This window comes from Hylobates moloch, unplaced genomic scaffold, assembly GCF_009828535.3.
Source record: "Hylobates moloch isolate HMO894 unplaced genomic scaffold, HMol_V3 SCAFFOLD_40, whole genome shotgun sequence".
NCBI classification, from domain to species: Eukaryota; Metazoa; Chordata; class Mammalia; order Primates; family Hylobatidae; genus Hylobates; species Hylobates moloch.
In genome coordinates, this window is record NW_026652315.1 from 27,428 (window position 1) to 46,573 (window position 19,146).

Here is a 19,146-nt window from a genome sequence, read left to right on the forward strand (position 1 = left end):
CATGTCTCTGTGTCCAGATTTTCCCCTTTTTATAGAGACACCAATAGGGCCCAGTCTAATGGCTTTATCTTAACTTGACCTGCTCTCCATATAAGGTCAAATTCCTGGGTACTGGGGGTTAGGACTCCAGCATATCTTTTTGGGGGACACTATTCAACCCATAACAGGTTCTCTGAGGAAATCACCTTGAATTATTGTAACAACTCAGATGAATTAGCCGTGGGCTTTTATTTGAATATTGAACATTAAAAATCATTAATAATATGGGAGAGAGGATGTTGATTAGTTTGTGGGCACAAATTACGTGTTAAGAAATTGATAAATGTAGAATATAATGTTTATAAACATGCTGAGCATTCAAATTAAAATTGGTAATAGTTTTGAAATTATGTACCTATTGTTTTCAAAGAACTCTGTGAATTTATGTATCCATATTCTCATCCATAGTCATGTGCAACAGATTCCTATGTGTATATGCAGGGACACACATACACAGAGACAGAACCCACACCAGCTATTGCAGACTTAGCATATTGAATCAGGGCCTCACTGCACACTTGAATTTTAGGGAATCTGATTTGAGTTGATTCTGAGTCTTTATGATGGTAAAGTCCTTTGCAAATAGATAAAATAGCTTGAGGCAGATACTGTTTTAAATAGCTATTAACATCCCAGCTTTGGAGGTGTCCTTCAGTGACCTGTTTTTTTTTTTTTTTTTTTTTTTTTTTATTATACTTTAGGTTTTCGGGTACATGTGCACAATGTGCAGGTTTGTTACATATGTATCCATGTGCCATGTTGATTTCCTGCACCCATTAGCTCGTCATTTAGCATTAGGTATATCTCCTAATGCTGTCCCCGCCCCCCCCACCCCCCACCCCACAACAGTACCTGGAATGTGATGTTCCCCTTCCTGTGACCTGTTGTTTTTAAAGAAGTTGTTTTCTCTCTAGATCTTTGAATGCTGAGTGAGAGAGAGAGCAGATGCGTGGGTATGGATGTAGAGTTGGGAACTTTCATAACCCAATAAAATGTTGAAAAGGAGGAAGTCCTTGCCAGTAGGTTTTATAGTCCTCTTTCCTTTAAAAGCCTTGGATGAATAAGCCTGCTGAGTTCTCGTCCTTGGCGTGACTGTTTATACAACCTCGCGGGCTGTTGCCAAGTGAGCAAGTGTGCTGCCATGATTCAGAGCTTCAGGTGGGGGCCGGGCTGCCCTTTGTGACAGCACACCAGGGACTCCGCGTGCCCCTCAGAGATAACAGCCCCTGGAGGATGGGGAGAGACCTAGGGTTTGAGTCCCGGCTTCCTCATGAACCCCTGTGGTGATTGGGCCAGTCAGGTCATCTCTAGGGGTCTTTGTTGCTTCTTCTAGCAAATAGAAATGTTAGTCTAGAGCCAGCGTTTTTCCAAACATTCCTTTATTCACGTTGGTAAATGTGGAAGTTCTATTGGTAAAGCAGTCAAGGTGCAGTGGGTGGAGGTGAAATAAGATCAGGGCTATGTTGGCTGCCTCCAGCAGGCCCCCAACTCTTCACCCTACAACCTTGTCAGACACGGAGGAGGAACTGGGAATAGTGTCTGAAAACCCACTGGACTATACAACTCTTTTCCATTTTTCTAACCTTCTGAGACTTTGTGATTCACTCCCCATGAAGAGAAACCAAGGCCACTTTGGGGGTGACTATTTCGCTGTCAGAGCCAATTTGACAACTGTAATGAGAACAGCAAAAAGACCAAGAAGAGGGTGGACAGACAGACAGACTCATTCAGGTAGACATGTAGAGTTGAGTAGGAACCCATGTACTCAAAAATGTAAAGAAACTACACCACCAATACTAGAAACTCCCCATATCTACTAGTATGCTATTAGCACACTAGGTGTTTTGTGTATTTTATTCCGTGTGTTCCTTAGACTGCCCACTGAAATTGGTGGTATGATCCCCATTTTACTGTTAAGGACCCTGAAGCTCTTTAAAGTACAGAAAATAACTTTCTTAGGGGCACACAGCTAGTAGATAGTGGATTTGCAATTCCAACTCAGGTCTGTGACGGGTCATGTTGCCATGGGAACATTGACTTGCATGCTTTCTCCTATTAGAGAAACTCTGTTTAGGATATTTACATTTTATCAGTCAAGGTTACCTAAGGTGTGTACTATACCCCTGGGTTCCAGAAAAGCAGTTCCTGATTTTTTTTTCTCCCATGTATTCTTCCCTTTTCCGCGGGGGTTATTAGGCCTAAGCAACTATTGTCTGCGTTGAAGCTGTACACTAGCTGCACACTAGTCTGCATCGAAGCTGTACACTAGCTGTACACTAGCACTCCTATCAGGCTGCTATCATTACAAATGCCACTGTCTTTGGGACTTCTGCTTGGCTAGAAGCTTTCCTTTTCCTTCTCATCTTAAGCTTTGAAAGTGATCTTTTCTCCTGAGTTTACTTAGGAAGTAGGCACTATTCAGTCTGTGAGACTGTCAGAAATAACTAAATTAGTTTTATTTTTTAGAAACAGGGTCTCACTATGTCATCCAGGCTGGAGCACAGTGGCTATTCCCAGGTGCAATCATAGCACATGATTGCCTTGAACACCTGGGCTCAAGTATTCCTCCTGTCTCAGCCTCTCAAGTAGCTGGGACTACAAGCATACACAACTGTGCCTGGCCAAGTATTTTGATAAGCCAAAGGTTTCAGTTTTTCTGAGAATATTTATTTCCCAGGCTGTGGAAAGGCCCTTCGGGCTCAGAGGTAATGTTCATTTTTGTCCAAGAAAACAAAACAGTGTCAAGTATGAGTAATGACCTGGGCCAAATAATTTGCTGAGATAGACACACAGGTTGGACAAGCCAGAGCACATTCCTGAAGTGCCAGCCTCTGCCTGCAAGATGGGCAGGGAACCCAGTGGCTCTGTGCTCAGCAGTCCTAGGTTAGCTGCTGCCCTCTGGCTGGAGAAAAGAAGTCTGAAGTAAGAAGTTTTGGAAATAACTTGGCTTCCAGTCTGGGAGTCACACGAGTCACATTATGGCCCTTCTCAATCATATTGGCAGCCAGGATGTGTGAGCAGCTGCCCCTCCTGGCCGGTGGGGCAGGGGACTGGCTGTGTTAGTCTGCTATTGTCAATTTGATGTATGTTGAGCTGCGTTTCTGCTCTTGTTTCCCCTAAGAACGCTGATTGACCAAGGGATTTTCTTTTTTTGCACAGATTAATCCTCAATGTCAAGGATGACTGTATACTCCAAATATTCCATCTTTCTTTTTCCCTTCAAAATGTATTTATGGAGCATCTATTTATGCTGGGTACCAGAGATAGAGCAGTGAATAAGGCACAGGTAGTCCCTGGCTTTGTGGAGCTTGTTGCATTGTAGGATCCTATCTTCTCATTTAAGGTTTGGACAATATCATTGGCCTTGTTAACCCAGACTCTTCAATGGCCAGTAAATCCCTTAGGAGAGGAATTTAGGCTGGAGTTAGTTTTCTGTAGCTGCTCTTTCTTTCTAAGACACTGGCTGCCAGATGTATCTTTAGGGAGGTCAGCCATAGTATGGGGCCTGTAGGTAGATTTTAAGCTGTGAGTACTCACAGGGAACGGCTTAATCCAGAGATTCTGCGTATGTGTTGGGAGTATGGAATGCCCTTTCAGTCAATTTTCCTTCTTTGTAATAACTTTCTTTTTATTCTACACATTTATTAAGCCTTTTCTTTTTTCTTTTTTTTTTTTTTTTGAGACAGAGTCTCACTCTGTCGCCCAGGCTGGAGTGCAATGGCGTGATCTCAGCTCACTGCAAGCTCCACCTCCTGGGTTCCTGCCATTCTCCTGCCTCAGCCTCCCGAGTAGCTAGGACTGCAGGCGCCCGCCACCACGCCCGGCTAATTTTTTTGTATTTTTAGTAGAGATGGCATTTCACAGTGTTAGCTAGGATGGTCTTGATCTCCTGACCTTGTGATCCACCTGCCTCAGCCTCCCAAAGTACTGGGATTATAGTCGTGAGCCACCACACCTGGCCAGGCCTTTTTTTTTCAAGCAGATTTTGTCTAGTATTGTTTCTTGCCCAGGAGGCTTTTAATAGGTCTAGAGTACATTTTTTAAAATTTGTTTTTTTAATACCAAGTAGCATTATAAAGAGGCTTTTGATTTTTTATTTAAATTTAATTTAATTTTCTTGAGATAGGGTCTTGCTCTGTCGCCCAGGCTGGAGTGTAGTGGTATGATCATGGCTTACTGTAGCCTCAACCTCCTGGGCTCAAGCGATCTTCCCACCTTAGCCTCCCAAGAAGCTGGGACTACAGGCACACACCACCACACCCAGCTAATTTGCATTTTTTGCAGAGATGGATTTTCACCATGTTGCCCAGGCTGGTCTCAAATGCTTGGGCTCAAGCAATCTGCCTGCCTTGGCCTCCCAAAGTGCTGGGATTGTAAGCATGAGCCACCGTGTCTGGCCATAAGGAGGTTTTAAAAAACTTGATTTTGGAGAGTTTCAAACATACAAAATGAGACTGGATCGTGTAATGAGTCATTGGTCATTTCTCCAGCACCGGCAACCTCAATACATGGCCAATCCTGCCTCATCTACATCCACGCTGTATAAGGAAATAAATATACATCATTTGTATCTCATCATGTTTCTCTAAAAAGAGACTGTTTCTTAATATCATCATAATGCTCTTCTGCCTAAACATCAATACTCTTCTTATTGGGAGGTATTTTAAAGGATACAAGAGGAGAGAAATTTAGCCACAAACATCTTGCTCAACCTATCAGCTTTTTTCTTTTTTCCCTGTGTTCAGTTTTTGACCAAAAGCATACTGACATTTTATAAAAATGATAGCCATCTCTGCTCCTAGCAGCTTTTCTGGGTATACATGCTGTGACTGGGGTAAACATTAACTGTCTGTTCCTCCATCTAAGAAGAATAACAGGTAATTGCTTCATTTGGACCATATTTATGTACCCTGAGTAATTCCCAGACCTCTCCCAACTTCTAAAGTTCCCTATTCATTCAGCAAATATTTATTGAGAGACTCATTGCACGTCAGTCACTGTTAGATCTGGGAATTACGGTGGAAAAGAAGACAAAGTAGGCCCTGGACTTGCTGGAATTTACAGTTGATAGGGAAGCAGGCCTTCCCTACACAAGGATACTGACATACAACGACAGTCGCTGGGCTGCAGCTGTGGTGAGTGTCGTGGGGAAGTGCTGTGAGAGTGGACCGAGAAGGCCTCAGGGGTCTGAAGGGTCAGGGAAGGCGTTCTTGATTCTTGAGGAAGCGACATTTCAGCCCAGCAGTGCAGATCGAGGGAATAGCACGTGTGACTACCTTGAAACAAGAAGGAGACTGGCTCTTAAAGGAACAGAAGGGAGGCAGTCAGGCAGGTGTGGGGTTGGGGATGGGCGGGGGAAGTGGAAAGAGCCCCCCATCCTGGGCCTGCCTCTTCCAAATGGCCCTGGGACCTGAAGGCAGGCTCTTGGCTTCCTACGGCTGGAGACCCTGGGATGCTACATGGAGACGTGAGTTCCAGTTCCTCTCCTGACTGTAGCATTGTAGTGAAAAAAGAACTCCATTTTGGAAAGACATAGGCAGGCACTTGCAGGCTGTTACCCTGGAATAAGAGAAGTCATACTATTTACACAGTAGGGTCATTGTGAGGATTAAAGAAAACATATCTTTTACTATATATTATATATAATAAAATCACCTGACAACAAATTTCTTCCCCCTCCTCTTTCTTCAGTAACTTTCTTCTTCACTTTTCCTGTCAGGGACCATCAGCTCCCTGGGCTGCCTCAGGAGTCCTCTGCCCTGGCGTGGCCAGTGCTGATGGCCCTGCTCCCCAGTGGGTAGAGTCCTGGGGCCATGCCCTTCCTGGGGGCCTTTTATTTAGACCCTGACATGTACACAAATGATCAATTCAAACATAATGCTTTTTTCTTTTGGCCAAAAAACATTCGAAGTCTACAAAAGAACATAAAGGAAAAAGTGAAATCTCATTTTCCTGAGGAAACTGTCGTTAGGGATCTGGATTCCATCCTTCTAGATGTTTTACATACACAAACACACAGTCTTAAAACAAAAAATGAAAATTTGAAATTTACGATTTTTCACTCAGTGTATCTTGATCTCTTTCTGTGTGTACAACTTTGAGACCTGGGCCACTCGGGAGTGTTCCACAGACCTCATTGTTCCTGGCATTGCTTGTGTTTTCCCCACTCCGTGGCGGCCTCATCTCCCTGCCTGGGCCAGGGGCAGGATCCTCTGTGTCCGGCCACCTGAGTTTTCCTGCAAGCCAGTCCACCTCTGAAAGCCTTTGCTTTGCAGAAATGCATTTCACCAAAGCCTTGTGTTGTCATCGGCTTGTTTTTTAGCAACTGGGTGGAGTCCATGACTGAAAGATCTTGCTTTTGTTTCCTGGTATTTGGGGCGTTTCATTAGAGCTTTTCCTCTTCCTGGTTATATGTCCAGTAAATTGGGGATAACTTAATGCCAGCTTGTGACTCTGCTGCAAACCATTTAACAGCTCAGTTACCCAAACTTAAGCACAAATGTAAGGATTACATCAGTGCCTTTGGGACCCAGCTGTAAGGGACTCAGGGGAAAGCGTTTACCAGAAGCAAGTACAAGGAATCACAGCCCCTTGCATCCCATCTCTTCCCAAGTGTGGGAAGAAGAACAAGAAGCCATGGTTGTAGTATTTTCTTACTTTTTAAAAAGCTTACATTGAAACAAAGCAAAACAAAACAAAAAACAAGCAATACAGAAAGGTATAAAGAAAAAGGCAAAAGTCATCCTGATCTCTGGCTCCCCTACCCCACCCACGGTTCCTTCCTTAGAGACCTGTAAGGTTAATCATCATCACATAGCTTTGTAGACCTTTCTTTGATTTTGCAAACTTTGAATGAATGGGATCATAAAGTACTTACTGTTTTGCCACAATGAATGATTTTCAAATGCAAATTAAAGTTTTGCGTGTTAAAAAATATTTTGTGGGCCAGGCAAGGTGGCTCATGCTTGTAATCCCACCACTTGGGGAGGCCAAAGCAGGCAGATCACTTGAGGTCAGGAATTTGAGACCAATCTGGCCAAGATGGTGAAACCTTGTCTGTACTAAAAATACAAAAATTGGCTGGGCACAGTGGCTCACGCCTGTGATCCCAGCACTTTGGGGGGCCGAGATGGGCGGATCACAAGGTCAAGAGATCGAGACCATCCTGGCCAACATGGTGAAACCCCGTCTCTACTGAAAATACAAAAATTAGTTGGGCGTGGTGGCGTGCTTCTAGTCCCAGCTACTCAGGAGGCTGAGGTAGGAGAATTGGTTGAATCTGGGAGGTGGAAGTTGCAGTGAGCCGAGATTGCGCCACTGCGCTCCAACCTGGCGACAGAGTGAGACTCTGTCTCAAAAACAAACAAACAAAATACAAAAATTAGCCCATGTGGTGGTATACACTTGTAATTGCAGCTACTTGGAAGACTGAGGCAGGAGAATCACTTGAACCTGGGAGGTGGAGGTTGCAGTGAGCCAAGATCACGCCACTACATTCCAGCCTGGGTGACAGAGTGAAACTCCATCTCAAAAAAAAAAGTGTTTTTTTGTTTTGTTTTGTTTTGTTTTGTGTGTGTGTGTGTGTGTGTGTGTGTGTGTGAATACATGGCAAGAATCTCTTTGTAAAGGCAGTTGAAAAGTTAGCAGGACAGCAGAATTACCCTTATGGAATTTGGGTTTCTGTGCTGTGGGATTGTCGAGGTACCTGGGTCAGCCCCAGGGAAAACGGGGAGAAGGCCAGTTTGTCTGAAGTCTCAGTCCTTGATCTTGGATTTTTTCTTACTTCTGTCCCTTCCGTGTTGTGGAGGCCCCTACTCTGTCCCCCTGCATCTAAACATAGCCTGCAGTATGGGGAGGTGCCTAATGTCAGACAGAATCACAGAGCCAGGCTTAAATGTAGGTGTGTGTCCATAAGCAAGTTGCCTAACCTCTCTGAACTTCAGTTTTCTCAGCTATGAAATGGAAAGGACAGAAAGGACAATTGCTGTGTCATAGAGTGGTTGTGAACATTAAATGTGCTTAGGAATATTTCTAGCCTATAGTAGGTGCTCAACAAATCTTAATTTCCCCCTTTCCTGCTTGCTAAGCCTTCATTCTATAAAAGCGTGTTAAGGCTTGGACATGTTACTGTTTCTCAAGGGTATTTGCATTTCAGCAATGACCAAAACTTTAACTGAAAGAATTAAGAACCAGCCAACAGGACTGGGAGGATCCTTTTGGGCTGAAGTCACACCACCTCTTCCTGGCTTTTCAGAAATATTTCATGAATGGTCACAACAAGTTATGTACTAACACTACCCCCTTTTCTCAGAACTTGGCCCCAGGACCAGCCTTACCCTCAGAGGACAGTTTGGCTACTAGTTGACTCCCAGCCTCAACTTTGTGCATTGTATTTAGTGATGAGGTTGAAGTCATATGGAGAAACTGGGATAAGGGGAAAGACAGCATTATTAAGAGCATGAGGTTTCAAATGCTTGCTCTTCTTACTAGGACAACGCAAGTCCATCTGGTATCTTTGTGGGAATTACTCCTAGATGAGTGGGCAGGCCCTTATAGACATTAGCAAAGGGTGCTCTTCCTCTGGGGTAAATGCAGCCCAAGCCTATGCTAAATCACCTTGGCGAACAGAGACCAGGTGGGATTTTTGCTCCCTCCATCTCCACTGCCAGGCAATGAGTGCTGGGCACAATTTGCATAATCATACACAGTGGGCCCATTATTACAACTGTTTGCATGAGGCCTAAAGAGTCATTTTTCTTTTTCTCTTTTCCTACTTTCTTTTAGCATCTTGACCTGAGCAATGGAGAACCTACCAGGAAACTTCCTCAGGGTGTTGTTTATGGTGTGGTGCGAAGATCAGATCAAAATCAGCAGAAAGAAATGGTGGTGTATGGGTGGTCCACCAGTCAGCTGAAAGAAGAGATGAACTACATCAAAGATGTGAGCCATTTAAGAGTTTTTGCCCCCCATCTGTATTCTTTTTGTAGCATGCAAGAGGATGGAGTTGGAAGCATTGAAGTGAATGTAATAAGGCATTTTGAGAGAATTCTTAGTGTTATCATTTTGGCTGGAAATGTTTCTGTGTATCTTCATGGTAATGTTAAAGTACAGATGTAAATCTGCAAGGAAGGAAAGGTTGAGCTTCTGCTGGATGGATGTTACTAGGTAAGTATACTCACGAGAGCAGATGGCTTCCTCCTTCCATGTAGGGTTTGGAGGCTCTTGAGTGGTTTTTCTATATTACACTTAACAGTCCCAAATTCATCCCGGGCAAGAGGAATAGGAAGACTGTGGCTGATTCAGATCAATCACAAATGCTAGGAAGTCAACCACAATAGACTTTGTCCAACCAAGCCAATCAATGCCATTTCCTTGTATTTAATAGTTTATTTCCTGTCTTTTAAATTACATGTTGTTTTGAAAAAATTTGGGAAATACAAACATGTATGAAGAAAATCACTCATAATCTCACCATTCAACTAGAGCAATTGTTAACATTTTGGAGTATTTTCTTCTTCTCTCTCTCTCCATTTCTTTTCATTCCATCCTGTGTTCCACTAGATTGACTGATTCCGCTCTTGACCAAACCACCCAGCTTATATGGAAGAGGAGATGGGCTGCTCTGACACTAATGGGCTCACATTACAGACCCGTGGCTTAGAAAGTGCTTGTAAGAAGCAGTGTGGGGCCAGGGAGTCAACCCAGGCCTGTGAGCTCACAGACCTTGCTTCGAGCTCCAGCTCTGTGTCTGGCCCAGCAAGTCAGTTTTGCTCTGTGCAGGCTTCAGTCCTCATGTTGAGATTGTGGGGGTTGGCTGGGCTTTGATACCTAAGGTTAAAAACATAGCTCTGTGAGCCCCATTTTATTTTGTGGGTTTTCAGATAAGATGCAAATTCACGATGTCTTCGCTTTTGTGTGAGTTTTTAAAAGTAACATTTCTTGTTGAATTTAAAAAATAATAAATGCTTAGCAGAAAATATGAGGAAAAGCCAGAAAAATTAACATGCATATACATAATGTATATGACAGCCACCAACCTCAAACTCCTAGTTATCCCACCTTTCAAACATAATTTTTAAAATTTATTTTATTGTATATTTTTGAGACAGGGTCTCACTCTGTCATCCAGGCTGGAGTGCAGTGGCACAATCACAGCTCACTGCAGCGGCACAATCACAGCTCATTGCAGCCTCTACCTCCCCAGCCTCAAGTGATCCTCCTGCCTCAGCTTCCCAAGCATCTGGGACTGCAGGTGCGTGCCACCCCTCAGATAATTTTTTGTAGAGATGGGGTTTTGCCATGATGCCCAGGCTGGTCTGAAACTCCTGGACTCAAGTGAACCTCCCACCTCAGTTTCCCAAAGTCCTGGGATTACAGGTGTAAGCCACTGTGCCTGGCCTCCAGACATAATTTTTAACCATTCAGAATATTCAATTCCTGAATTTCCTGTTAAGAATAGCTCAGACATTTTAACTTTCTTGTATTTTTTTCTCAAGGAAATACATAGGCCTTCCTCATTTAAATGCTCCAGAGACATGGCTCCTCCCTTAGTAACCTTCTAAACAGAGTCCAGAGTTCCAAATTGCTCAATACAAAGACAGGAGGAGATGTTGGCTAATCCTGAGCCGTGGATGACATGTGCCAAAGTCACGTGACCTGGAATTACCACCCTCCACTGTGATCTGCAACTTAAAACTAACTTTCAGGTCCCTCCTGCCATAGGTGGCTTCAGTTCCATCCCTGGCCTGGTCGTTGCAGTATTTGCCTTTGGGAGGGACACGCAGCTCAAGATTCCACCCACTCACCACTGGGAGCAGCACAAGAGCCAGCTCAGGGCCACACATGAAAGCCGTTCTGCCTGCCTAAAATGAAAAGTTGTACTTTTAACCTCATTTTCCCAAAATGTTTGTACTTCATGGCAAGAAAGTAGACTCTATTTTTAGAATTCATATGGGGAAGTCTGGGGGTCTTGACTCTCCCTTCCCTCAAATCTCCACCAATATCTGGTAACCCCTAATAAACATGCTGTCTAATTTAAAACAATGTGCTTCAAAATTAAGCCTTCCAATACTATGTCTTAAACACTTACATTCTAACCAAACTGCTATCTTTAGGCCCTTCCTAAAACAGAAATTCTGGAGTGTGCTGGAGAAAACTCCCTTGAGACTTCCTGCCCTATCTGAGGATTCCTGAGTACTTTCCCCATCCTAGGGACACCAGAAGAAGGGAGGAGACAGGGACTGTTTGTAAGGTCTTTTGTTGTGTTTTTAAAGTTTTTAAGGTCCTGCTAGCCCTCTGAAAGTAGTACTGTAGAGAAACTTGAACAGCGTTTGTGTAAACAAGGGTTTTGGGGATCACTTGAACTTTTGTTATATTTACTGCCTTGCGTGTTATTGGTGATTACTGAGGAGCTGACTTTCAAATTTATGGGCTCCCCAGGGTTCATATTTTACTTGCTTCCATTCCAGATATTTAGTTGCTCTTTGGCAGTCAGAGCAGATAGAGGGAAAGTTAGAGGTTGCTTTTTGGTTTCTTTGGTCCTCTTAGCCATGAGTGTTAAAACACATTCTACTTGTAAAAACACGTGATGGGAAAAGGGCAAAACTGCCCAAATGTCATTTGAGGGTGATAGGTGAATTTCAACAAACCATTTTTTCTTCAGAGTTAATTTGGCTAATTAATATTTATTATGATAGTTATGTGTAATTATACATAATTTTATGTAATTAATATATAATATTAGCATATATTAATATATTCTATATTAATATATGCCTATATATTTTATTATGTATATAAAATATATACATAATAAAATTATATATATATATATAAATTATTTGGATAATTCCTAACTAGTTTCTAACTAGTTGTTGGGGGTGACCTTCTCCCTTAATTTCCTGTCTTGTTCTTAAGATTATTTTTATGTGGGGTCCTTCTTTCTTTTTCTTTTTTTTTTTTTGTTTTTGTTTTTTGAGATGGAGTCTTGCTCTGTCATCCAGGCTGGAGTGCAGTGGCATGATCTCGGCTCACTGCAAGCTCCGCCTCGTGGGTTCACGTAATTCTCCTGCCTCAGCCTCCCAAGTAGCTGGGACTACAGGTGCCCACCACCACGCCTGGCTAATTTTCTGTATTTTTAGTAGAGACGGGGTTTCACCATGTCAGCCAGGGTGGTCTCGATCTCCTGACCTTGTGATCCGCCTGCCCTGGCCTCCCAAAGTGCTGGGATTACAGGCTTGAGCCACCGTGCCCAGCTGGGTTCCTTCTTTCTTTAGAGTTTCTTAAAAGTTTTAGAAATCTTGTATGAAGATGTTGTGGCTTGATCTCTAACTACTATCTTTGTGGGCTACAGGTGAGAGCCACTTTGGAAAAGGTGAGAAAGCGAATGTATGGAGACTATGATGAGATGAGACAGAAGATTCGACAGCTCACCCAGGAGCTATCAGTAAGTCATTATCTCAGTTGCTTGGAGATAGGGAGGCATGGCAGAGCTCAGAGTGGTCCTTCAGCGGCTAGTGCCTAAAGATATTAGAGTATCTCATGTTCTTTATCAATAGAATTGTATTTTAAATAAACTGAGAAAATTTTATCACAGAATGAAATTTATTACCTAAAGGGAAATTTTTATGGTAAGAATAATCTTATTCATATTCAAAGCATTCTCACCAAAGTCAGGAGCAAAACAAGGATGCCAGCTATCACTATTCTTATTTAACATTGTTCTTGACATACTAGCCAAACAAAAGAAATAAACATATAGGTTTAAAATGGCATAGGTAGATGTAAAACTATCACTGTTTACAAACTATATGATTGTATACCTGGAAAGCTCAAGTGAACATGAAATGATGAAAGAAAAACTACTAGAAACAAATAAAGAATTTGTTATTTGTAGCAGGGTGTAAAATGTTATACGCACACACACAGAGGATATAAAATTAATATATAATATACAAAGAGGTTTCAATATACAAAAAATTCCCAAAATATCATCAACAGAAAAATACTACATACCTAGGAGTCAACTATAATAAGCGGAAAGAAACACCGTGTGCTTAGAAAGGAAGATTCAGCATCATAAGATTCACATTACTGTACCAATGTAATATGACACAATAAAAAGACCAACAGATTTTGTTTTTTATAAGTGGAGTAGGTGATTCTAAGGTTTATATAGAAAATAAATAAAAAGATTGGGAAAATAATGGGAAAAAAGAGCAATGAGAGGGAGTAGCCTTATTAAATGTTGAAAGAAAGTGAAAAAGCCTCAGACAATGAAACAGTATCATAGTGGCACATAAATAGACAAACATCAATAAAAAGTACTCCAGAAATGTACCCCTATACATGATAAATGTAGCATCTCAAAAAAGGAAGGAAAATGGACTAGTCAATATGTGCTATTGGGAAAACTTATGTGCTGTTGGAAGTCTTATAGCTGGCTAAATTCCAAATGTATCAAAGATTTAAATGTGAAAAATAAAACCCAAAAGTGCCAGAAGAAAAATATGTGTGAATTCATTTATACCCTTGGGGTAAGGGAATGCCTTTTCTTATTATGACATAAAATCCCAAAACCATGAAAAGAAAGACTGGTAACTTTGACAACTTTAAAATGAGAAACTCCTGCTGGTAAAAATGTCAAAGTCAAATGACTAGGAAAAATTATTTGTCCTTCATATCATAGATAATAGGCTCATTTTCTGAATATTGAAAGATCCCCCACGAATCAAGAAGAAAAAGGCTACAACTCATAAAAATAGGCGAAAGATTTGTAACAGGTAATGTATACTAAAGGAAAGATGGAGAGCTCTTTTGTGTATGACAGGATGCTCTGCCTCACCTCATCATAAGAGAAACGCAGGTTAAAACCATCCCATGATATAATTTTTATCTATTAGACCCACCAAAGTGCAAGAGTGGGTCAGGACATTGTTCACAGGCCTGTGGGCAAACAAGGGGGTTGCTGATGAAAATGCAATTTGCTATTACTCTTATAGAGAACAATTCAGCATTATCGATCAAAATTACAGATCTTAGATCCTTTGACCCAGCAATTCTATTCCTAGCATTTATTCTACAGATAGACTCTCACATATGAGGAAGGACATAGGGATAGACTTAATTATTGCAGCATTGTTTGTAATAGTAAAACAAATGGAAACCTAAATGTCTATCAAGAAGGGGAAAGTGGCCAGGCATGGTGGCTCACGCTTATAATCCCAGCACTTTGGGAGGCCGAGGCAGGTGGATCACTTGAGGTCAGGAGTTCAAGACCAGCCTGGCCAATGTGGTGAAACCCTGTCTCTACTAAAAATACAAAAATTAGCCGGGTATGGTGGTGCAGGCCTGTAATCCTAGCTACTCAGTAGGCTGAGGCAGGAGAACCACTTGAGCCTGGGAGGCACAGGTTGCAGTGAGCTGAGATTGTGCCATTGCACTCCAGTCTGGGTGACAGAGTGAGATCCTGTTTTAAAAAAAAAAAAAGGGGAAAGTGAGATAAATTATGTATCTCTACAATAGAATATATGCAGTTTAAAAAAACAAAAAACAAAAAAAGCAAGTAAGCCCTTGAAGGGGAGATACAGAAAGATGTAGATGGTGAAAAAAAGCAAGATGCAAGAAAACATGTAGGAAAATTTTGCTACCATTTGTATAAAACAGGAAGAGAAGATAAACATATTAGGATTGTTCTGTGTGTGCACAAAAATTACTAAAAGGATAATGCAGAAAGTAACGAACAACTGTTTCTAATTGGGAGGCAGGGATGGGCAGGGTGGTAACTGAGCACGGTGGTAACTTTTTATAAAAATATAAAGTAACTTTATACTTTTTAAATGTTTGCACCATGTGAGTGTATTACCTACTCAAAAATTTAAGAAAAATAACCTTCCTCTAGTTTAGCCAAGCTAAAGCTTGTGGACATTTAAAAAAATTTGTTATTAATAATCCCAAAGATAAAAGTCCCTGTCTATATGACATACCTTCCATGAGAATTAATATCTGTGGGAAAGAAGGGCAGTTACAACAGTCATGCATTAGAGTTCAATTTATGGCTGGGCTGTGAGATTGAGTGCTTAAGTAACACCTACTACCTTGATTATAGAGTGGGGCTATGTAAATGTGTCTCCCTTCCCCCTTTCTTGATTATAGGAGTGGGGCTACATAAACATATCTACCCAGCCCATTCCCACTGGCATGTGGGAGGACATTTGTGAAATTCTCACCTGCTTATGGAAAGTCATTCTGCCATGACTGTCAGACACCAACGACTGTCATCAAAGCCAAAGAATTGGATTTGCAATAGATGCATAAACAAGACTCTGCTCCTTGCTTTCCATCACCATCTCCTACACATCCTCATTTTCTCATGCTAGAATTGTCCCAGAAACCATGTCTCTCTGCCTACAGGTCTCCTCCTTCTCCATGCCATCCTACCTACTGCAGCCAGATTAAGATTGCTAAATTATTGCTATTGAAACACACTGCTGAACACAAAGCTGCCACATGCTCCTGGGCCTGGCTTGCTGCTTCGATTTTGTCTCCACTCCCCAGAGTACACCTCCTGCTCTGCTGTGCCGGGGCTGCTTTCTGCTGCTCCCAGAGGCCACATCGGGGGCCTTCCTGGGGACTTCTATCCTCAGTCCTAATTGTATCTAGCCTCTTGCCAGTATCTAGGTCAAGACTGGCTTCTGACTCAGACATGTTAAACACACACACCCAACAAAGACAGCAGCAACAACAGCAGCAACAAAACAACTCTTTTTTTTTTTTTTTTTAATGAGACAGAGTTTCGCTGTTGTCACCTAGGCTGGAGTGCAATGGCGCCATCTCAGCTCACTGCAACCTTGGCTCACTGCAACCTTGGCTCACTGCAACCTCAGCCTCCCGGGTTCAAGCGATTTGCCTGCCTCAGCCTTCCATGAAGCTGGGATTACAAGCGTGCACCACCATGCCTGGCTAATTTTTGTATTTTTAGTAGAGATAGAGTTTCACCACGTTGGCCAGGCTGGTCTTGAACTCTTGACCTCAGGTGATCCGACTGCCTTGGCCTCCCAAAGTGGTGGAATTACAAAAACAACTCTTGAGAATTGAGTGAGACCAAAGCATATTCTCTCCATGGTGACCTCAAAGAGCAAGGTGGTTGCAGAAGTTATTTCAACTGGGTTCTAGTTCTAGGAGTGCCACTTCTGAGCTGTTTGACAGTGAGCAAATCACATAACCTCTCTGATTGTTTTCTTCCTTGCAGAGGACAAGGTTCTGACTCCTGCACAGTGTTGTTGAGAGGGCTAAGCGAGGGTCTGTGAGTAAACACTATCCAAAGGAAGATGATTCTTGCCCTTCTCTCTGGGTCATGCAGATGTTGACTTTTAATTTAAAGCTTTACTTTAGATATTGTTGAAGTAGATGTGGCTTCTAACAGAAGAAAGTTCCAGCCTAGCTGAAGATTGTCATGAACGTGTAGGGATTGATTTTGTGTGACTGTCTCCTCGATCTGTCCAGGTTTCCCATGCTCAGCAGGAGTATCTGGAGAATCACATCCAAACCCAGTCATCTGCCCTGGATAGTTTTAATGCCATGAACTCAGCCTTGGCGTCGGATTCCATTGGCCTGCAGGTACTCATCTGCTTACTGCTGTGACGGGGCAACCCAGCTTAATCAAGAGTGGGGCCTGTGCCTTTGTAGAAAAATAAGTCACAGAACATCCTCATCTCATCATTCAGAATTCTTTAAGCAGAACCACTGTGAAGACTGTGCCCAGAAGACAGTGAAGGAAACTGAAGGAAGCATTTCCAAGCTGAGACTCTAAGGCTTTGTTTTTGCTCTCACTGAAAAGGGAATTTAGACCCTGAGTTTAGTGTGAGAGATGTCGCTTGCTCCACCATATACCCGAGTGGTCCTCAGCATCAGTGCCTAACCCTGCACATCAGCCCTCTTCCTCCAGCCCCAGTGCCACAGGAAGTGCCACCTAATCACAGAATAACACAGACTTCACCAAAGACAATCTGTACTCCTTCATGGCAAGCAATATAAAAAAGGCCTGTAAACACTTTTTTATAATTAGAAATTATTTTGTAGCAGAAAGAATCGTGGATATTCCACATCTTGTAGTAGCAGACAGGGAAACAGAAAGACCCAGTATCTTCTATTTGTGAAAATGTGTGTTGTTATCTCACTTTGAGGGATTGTTTTCTTGGTTGATTTGATTTACTAGGAGCTAACCATTCAGGTGCTTCCCATTCTTACTCTTACAAGTCCCCTAACATGCAAATTAACTTGAATATGTTCAAAACAAAGCATTATATGTATTTGAAATAGCTTCCCTTGGTCTTCATTTCCAAATATATGAACAATAGTTTTTACCTCTCCTCCAAATTTATTTGGCTCTTATCTTTTTACCCTCCTCTCAAAAGTTCCAAAAGCTATTTCAAATCCTTTCTGGTTCTATATAAGTAATTTATTAGATAAATACATTTTCATGTTGGGATTCTCCACTTCCCCTAATTCTCTGATAACAGTTGGTATGGCAGCAATGACAACAGCAAGTCTCGGCCACTGTCCTGGAGTGGGTCCGGGTGGCCTCGTGTTTGGGTTTGTCTGCGATGCCCATTTCTGGTGGGGCCTCTGAGTCCCACCCTTTTCCTGGCTCTCTTGAGTGTATGCCAGCTTTCCCCTGGCCTCAGGCCAAGCCCCACTGGGTCTAGTTTGCTCAGTAGCCCTTGTTTTCCTTCCTCCTGTGGTCGGGGGGGCTTGCCAAGGCTCCCTTCCTCCCCTTTTGGACGCCGTCTCATTCCCAGCCCACCAGCGAGGGCTTGATCTCACCTGAGTTCAGACTTAGTTGGTATTTGTACTACATCTCTGGTTTTTCTTCCCAGAAAAAAAAATATATTTGCCAGTATTTTCTGGCAATTCTTCTGCTTTGCCATCTGGCAACACTCTGGCATTTACTGCAGAGGTCAGCTGTTTGAGCTGGGCCAGCTCTGACCCAGGCACCTTGACTGGTTCCTAGTTATCGTGCAGACTCTTAGTCCTAGACAGCCAAAGGAGCCTTATAGCTAAAACCGCTCAGAGAAAGAGAAAGAGAGAGACAAAGAGAGAGGGAGAGGGAGGGGGAGGGGAAGGGGAGGGGGAGGGGAGGTGCGGGGGGAGGAGGAGGAGAAGGAGAAGGAGAAGCCATGTCACAGCAGGAAACTCAACCTGCTAGAGGAAGAGGGCTGATGCATGGTGTTAGGCGCTGATGCATGGTGTTAGGCACTGATGCTGAGGACCACTCGGGTACCTGGTGGACCGAGTCTGAAGAGAGCTGGCTTCTTCCTTATGCAAGATCCCAGCCTCTTCCACTGGCCCACTCTATCCACTTTCATTATTACTGACAGGGAGACCAGACCCTTGGTTTGATTCCATAGAATGTCAGAGCTAGAAAGAACTGAGAGGATCTCTAATCCCTTTGTTTTATGAATCAACAAACTGAGGCCAACAGAGAAAAATGACATGAGCAAGATGCCTACCTAGTGACAGAGCCAGGATTAGAAGAATCCTGGTCTCTTGGGCCAGAGTGTAGGTTTTTGTATGGATACAAGAGTAGAATCTGTGAAGCCAGTGGGGCTGGGGGAGTGGGTGGCTGGCCTAGGTGGTTTCTAAAGCCCCTTGAAGCTCAAATGTTCTGTGCCTCCATGCTTCCAAATGGCTTCAGTATTTCCTTTAGTATCTAATCACCTCCTTCAGAAATTCTTTTTCTTGATTCAAGTAGGTTTAGGAGTGAAAGGCTTATATTGTCCAAAGTAGAGGCTGAGGAATTGAAGAAGCTTCAGAGACTGATCATCTAGATAAGAGCACAGAGGCGTTAGAAACAGTGCCCAACACCAGGGTTTTCACATCTTCTAATGTGAAGTTGTAGATGACTGAGGACATAGTAGAAGATGCCTTTCCAACGGCAGGGATTCTGTGGAGGCCATTTATCTCTAAGGAGAGTTAACCAAGTAGAAACCACAGCAGTAAATAGCAACACCATTTTTTTTTCTTTTTTATTATATTTTTAGAGATGGGGTCTTTCTCTGTTGTCCAGGCTGGAGTGCAGCAGTGTGATCATAGTTCACTACAGCCTCA

General features: G+C 42.7%; 1 protein-coding gene across 2 annotated transcripts in view; it reads left to right on the plus strand.

Moving 5' to 3' along the window:
• LOC116463517 (myocardial zonula adherens protein) overlaps positions 1-19,146 on the plus strand; it is a 94,357-nt gene that overhangs the window by 17,646 nt on the left and 57,565 nt on the right. For both annotated transcript variants that reach the window (XM_032146646.1, XM_032146648.2), the window contains exons 3-5: positions 8,824-8,979; positions 12,392-12,484; positions 16,543-16,656. In XM_032146646.1, the coding sequence (XP_032002537.1) occupies positions 8,824-8,979; positions 12,392-12,484; positions 16,543-16,656 (363 nt within the window). The remainder of the gene's footprint in view (positions 1-8,823; positions 8,980-12,391; positions 12,485-16,542; positions 16,657-19,146) is intronic.